At 68.6% G+C, this 5,554-nt stretch overlaps 1 protein-coding gene across 1 annotated transcript; it reads left to right on the top strand.

The window, feature by feature from the left end:
- Nucleotides 1-354: 354 nt before the first annotated feature.
- On the top strand, nucleotides 355-4,742 carry MNEG_13440 (hypothetical protein; the record flags this gene model as incomplete). Its single annotated transcript, XM_014038088.1, has 7 exons — nucleotides 355-372; nucleotides 681-754; nucleotides 1,207-1,322; nucleotides 1,606-2,624; nucleotides 3,090-3,471; nucleotides 4,033-4,283; nucleotides 4,674-4,742. 7 exons carry the CDS (start codon nucleotides 355-357, stop codon nucleotides 4,740-4,742), a joined length of 1,929 nt encoding a protein of 642 aa, XP_013893542.1.
- Nucleotides 4,743-5,554: the final 812 nt, after the last annotated feature.

Here is a 5,554-nt window from a genome sequence, read left to right as displayed (position 1 = left end):
CCACCACTCCCCACCTTAGCCCCTTCTCCCACAACCACTGTCATCACCCCCCCATCACCGCCATCACTAAATCTGCACCGCACCAACCCCCGCCCTCCCCAGGCTGCCCAGCGCGAGGACGCCTCCACCACGCGCCTCTTCCGCAATCTCTGGCTGCATGCAGCCCTACACTTCTTAGTCGACCCGGCCCAGCCGGTCGACCCAATCACCGCCGCCGCTGCCGCGGGCACGGCGGGCGCCAACGGCGGCGGCGCGGCCGGGGGTTGGGATGAGGGGTGGTCCGAGGCGGCCGGGCGCGTGGCGGGCGTGACGCCGCTGCTGGTGGTGGGGACGGACTCGTACCTCGAGGCGGACATGGTCGAGAGGCTGAAGGTGATCTGAATGATCTGGGTGATCTGAACATCCCAATCGAGCACGGGTGCCAGGTTGTGGGTGCATGTATGTCGCCCCTCTCAATGATTGAATGAGAAGGCAGAGCCAGCCCCTTGTGCCTGGCACGGCCTCATCCAGCCCTGCGTCGCCCGCCTCACCTCATCCCTGCCTCCCTCCCTCTCTTGCACCGCATAACATGCAACCCAACCTTGTTGCCCCCTCTCGCCACGCCTCCTTCTCCTCCGGGCCCGAGGCATGACCCTCACCTCCTAATGCCTAAAACCCTAAACCCTGAATCCGCCCGACAGGTGGAGCTCGGGGAGCAGCTGGCCGCGGCGGGCCGCCTGGCGGAGCGCGGCGCCATCGCCAGCCGCCTCACAGCGTGAGCCCCCGCCCCGTTCAGCGTGCCTGTTTTTTTCTTTGCCGCCTCCTTTTTCCCCCGATGTTATGCCACAAGATTCGGCGGAGCGTCAGCAGCGGGTCCGAGGCGGAGCCGCGAGGGCCCTGGAAAACCCTGGAACACCCTGACTTAGAGCCCCGACCTTGAACCCCGACGTGCCGTCGCGCCTGGGGCGCCGGCCGTCCTCCCCTGCTTTGGGGCTTGGCCACCTCATGCGTGCGGGTCGGCCCCCTTTCATTCAACAAACGGCATTTTTGGTTGCTGACCATGCATCTCTGCCATGCAACACACCATCTCCACCCTTGATGCCCACTGCACCCCCCACCGCCCACATGCCGTTCCGTTCACACCCCTTGCACCCTGCCTGATGACACCCCCCCACACCCCACACCCCTCGAACCCTCTCGTTCATCTCCCCCCCCCCCAACATCCAGGCTGGTGGGCGGCGGCGCGCCCCCCATGCCAGGGGAAACCGTGCTGCAGGGATTCTTGTTGGCTGTGGCCATGTCGGAGCTCTGCCGGTCGGCGCTGGCGCCGCTGCCAGATTTGGGTGAGCCGGCTTCGTGGTTGTGGCGGGCGCTTGTGTGTGTGCTTTCTTGGCGGCGTGCGTGTGTGTTGATGTGTGTGCATACATGCGCGAGTAAAGCTTGTGCAGGGTGTGTGTATGCACACTCGCTAACTTCAAGTAACACAGCTACAAGCACAAACACAGGCACACCGCCCCACCGCGCTTTCCCCCGTCACCACTCCGCCCCGAAAGCCCGCAAACAAAGCCCCCAAACCCAACCACAACGCCCCAAACACCCAAACCAACCGAATCAACCGACCGCCAGCCGCCGACCCCATCGTGGCCTGCCCTGTGGCCGTCACCCTCGGGTACCTCAAAGGAGTGCTCCCAGACGGCGCCGCCTCAGAATGGGTCGCCGCCATCGCCCGGCGCGCCTTCTCATTACATTTGCGACGCCTAGAGGCCCTGCGGTCGCTGCAGGACGCGCCCGCCGCTGCCTGGGGCGGCTCCGGGGCTGCGGGGCGTGCGGCTGCTGCGGCGGGTGGGGAGGGGTGGGGCGGCGCGGCGGGCGCGCTTGAGTATGCGGAGCAGCTGGCTGTGGCGCTGGTGGCGCATCTGGGGGAGGGGCCCGCGGCGGCCGCCGGGGCGGCCGGCGGCGGGAGGGATAGAAAGAGGGGCGCCGCGGCGCCGCAGGAGCTGGGTCCGCTCGCGGACGAGCTGCTCGGGCGGCTGCTCGGCAGCTTCCCGGGGCTGCTGCACGGCCGCGCGCTGCTGCGCGCGCTGCTGGCGCAGCTGCAGAGGGAGGAGGGGGACGCGTCGCTGCGCGCGCCCGCGGCGCCGGGCAGGGGCGCTGTGTGGGCGAGGACGCGCGCCGTCGTGCGGGCGGCGGCGGACATAGCGCCTGCGGCGGCGGAGGCGCTGGTGCACTCCTTCCTAGGCGGCGGCGGCCTGGTCCCGGCGACGGCCTCGCCGCCCGGCGGCCTTGGGGCTGCCGGCAAGGGCCGGGCGACCCTGCTGCCCGCGCTGAACGCGGGCGGCGACGCCGGCGCCGCTAACACGGGCGTGGCGAGGGAGGCCGCGGCCGGCCAGGCGGCGCTGAGGCGCGCGGCGGACCTCCTGACCATCTGCGGCGCCGCGCGGGCCGCGGGCGCGGCGGGCGCCGGGGGCACGGGCGTCGGCGTCGGTGGGGGGTCGTCCGAGGGCACGCTGGCGCTTGCGCGGAAGCTTCACTACTCGGGGTTTGTTCGTGGTCTCGTCAGCCAAGCGCTGGCGGCGCGGGGGGCGGGCGGCGGCGCCGACGAATGGGAGGAGCCGTCGGAGCGGCAGGCGACGGCGGTGCGGGAGGTGGGTTTTGGAGAGTGTTTGTGCGTGTGTGTGTGTGTGTGCGTGCGTGCGTGGCGCGGGTGAGTGTTGGAGGGGGCAGAGGTTGAGGTGGTGTGTGTTTGCATTTTTGCAAGAGGTGCGTGCAAAACAGGGGGACAGAGGGCGCGAAAAGGGCAGGCAGATAGCGAGAGAGCGTGCGCATGAGAGAGAGAGAGAGAGAGAGAGAGAGAGAGAGAGAGAGAGAGAGGGGGGTGGGGGGGCAGCAGCACACTGGGGAGCCCTTCTGCTGCGGCAGGGCAGCCGGGGCGCTCGCGTGCCAAGGCCAGCCGGCCGCCGCCGCCCCTCGCTCGCCGCCTAGCTGCAGGGCAGCACCCTTCATCCCCTCACCTTGCTTACGCGAGCCCCACGCCGACTGTCAAGTAAATAATCGCGATTCATCCGAATTGCCCAAAGCGCCAATCGCCTCGAAACCGCGGATTCTTGCAGGTCGCCGCCCAGCTCCATGCAGCCTTGGCGCAGGACTCCGCCCGCTCGACCGCCGGCGGCGGCGCCGCCGCCGCGGCGGCCCCGCCGGCGCTGCACGCGGCCTCTCAAGACGACGCCCTGCTGTGCGCCGCCGCCCTGCTGGCTTCGCAGCCGGAGCTGGCCGGCGGGCGGCCGGCCGACCCCTCAGGCGCAGGCGCGGGCGTCCCCGGGGGTTCTTACGACGGCGGCGGCGGCGGCGGCGCGGGGCCGCCGCCTGAGGGGCTGCGGCTGCTGCGGGCGCTGTGCGCGGCGCCGCTGCGGCGGCTCGAGCCGGGGGCGGCGCGGCTGGCGGCATTCTCCTGGACATGGGTGGGCGGCCGGGCGGTTTTCATTTCCATTTTTTGTGGTTCTTTGAAGGGTTTCTTCAAGGCCAGGCAGACCAGCTGGGGACGCTGCAGGGTTGGTTGTGTTTGCGGCCCGGTTTTCGAAGTCGCGCCTGCAGGGGGAAGGGCGTGGGACGGACTCCTCGTGCCAAACGGGTGCGCCCGTTGGGTCATGCGCGCGACGAGCCCATGCACCTGGGGTGCGGACCCGCCGCACGGCCTGGCGCACGGGGTTGACCCTAAACCCTAGAACCCCAACACCTCCCCCCACATCACACAGCGGTCCCACCCCTCACCCCGTAATCCTGACACATAAACCCAACCCCCCCTCCCCAACATTACCCAACAACTACCGACCCTTTGTAAGCAAAACGATGCCCCCTTACTGGATATCTCATCACGAACTCGACTCCCTCCACCCACACAACTCAATAACCCAAACCCCCTTTACCCGTCTTATTCTCAACGACCCCAACCCGCGTACCCATCATGATACAAATATCTCAAGATATCCACCGAGAGCCCGGGGCTGGTCGTGCCCCTCGTGTCTGACCTGGCAGCCGCATGGGTCTGGACCGCAGACCAACGCCTCGGGCTGTTCTCCGGCGGCCCCCACCCCCGCCGCGATGGACCCGGCGCCAGCGCCAGCGCCGGCGCCGGTGCGGGCGCCGCCGCCGCCGGGGCGGCTGCTGCGGCGGCCGCTCCTCTTGCTGGGGGGGCCGGGCTCGGTCCCGAGCCCGAGCCCGGCGTCGACGGGGCGGCGCCCGGGGACGTGCGCCCTCAAGTGGTGGGAGAGGACGAGGAGGACGACAACGACCCGGAGGTGCTCGAGGTGAGATCTGGTGATCTGATCAGATCTCAACGGTCCGATCTGATCGCGTTGCTGCGCGGCCCCAGGCCGCGCTCGCGGTCGAGCTGCGCCCGCCATGCCATGCCATGCGGCCTGGCTGTCTCCGCCATCTCGCGCACGTCTCTCTTTCACGCGAGCCTACCCACCCCACGCCCTGCCCTCCAATCACCCTTCTGAAGCTCAAGCTCCTCGCCTCAAGAACCCCCCGCTCAAAACCTCACACGGCCTACACCCAAACCCCCAACACCCCGGCCCGCATCCCATACACAACACCCCGCACCCTCCAACCCCAAACCCCTCACCTCAGACGCCACGCCCCAAACACAACACCCCAAACCCCATACCCTGATCACCGCACACAAAACACCTCAGGCCATCTCCGCCCACGACGCGTGGCTGGCCTATCTGTCAGAGCTGTGGGCCGTCCTGCGCCTCAGGTGAGGCGCCCCTCTCGCACTTGCAAAAAAACACAGCCCCGCAACAACGCGTGCTCTGGCGGGCTCGTTTTACGCGGCCCCGAGGGCGCAGCTGCGCCTCAAGACAAGGACGCACACTCCCCGTTCCCCCTGCCGCGAGCCCCGTTGGCACGGAAGACGGACAGTCTGAGCAGGACAGCCGAAAGCCTGGGTTTGTACTGAAACTATCTGCAACTTTGATTTTGCGCCGCAGCAGTGGCAGCCCTCCACCTCAGATGTGGCTTGTTGGTGCTGGCAGCAAGGTCGCTCCCTCCTTTTCCTTACACACTGACATTATGCCACAGTGCGCACGCATCCAACATATGTACATCGCACCGGTCATGCATCGCTCATCCAAATCCACACAATTGAAAAAGCAGGAGCCCGTGCAGAAGCTTCCACAGCCCTGCCTACCATCTCCCCTTTTTTGCATCCCTCTAGCTGCCAAACCAATCCGCCCGACACCACCCCACCCCGCCCCGTCGGACCTGTCCGCTGGGCACCAGGGGCGGCAGCTGCGGGGCAGCCGCCCGCCAGCACTACGGCCGCCTGCTCCACGCGTCCCTGGCAGACCCCCGGGCGCTGTCGCGCCACCCCGCGGCCCTGGGGGCGCGCTTCCGCCTGCTGGGACTCGCGGTCGAGTTCGGCCACGACCAGCTGCGGGGCGGCGCGGGGCCGGCGCCGGCGCCGGCGGCGGCGCCGCTGCTGTTCGATCAGGCGCTCAAGGCGGTGGGTGGCGGGGCGAGATTGGGGGTTTATCTGTTCTTAGGGTTTAGGGTTCAGGGCTTAGGTCCAATG

The sequence above is a fragment of the Monoraphidium neglectum genome (assembly GCF_000611645.1).
Source record: "Monoraphidium neglectum strain SAG 48.87 unplaced genomic scaffold scaffold03829, whole genome shotgun sequence".
In the NCBI taxonomy this organism is placed as follows: domain Eukaryota; kingdom Viridiplantae; phylum Chlorophyta; class Chlorophyceae; order Sphaeropleales; family Selenastraceae; genus Monoraphidium; species Monoraphidium neglectum.
This window is presented reverse-complemented; position numbering and strand designations above follow the sequence as displayed.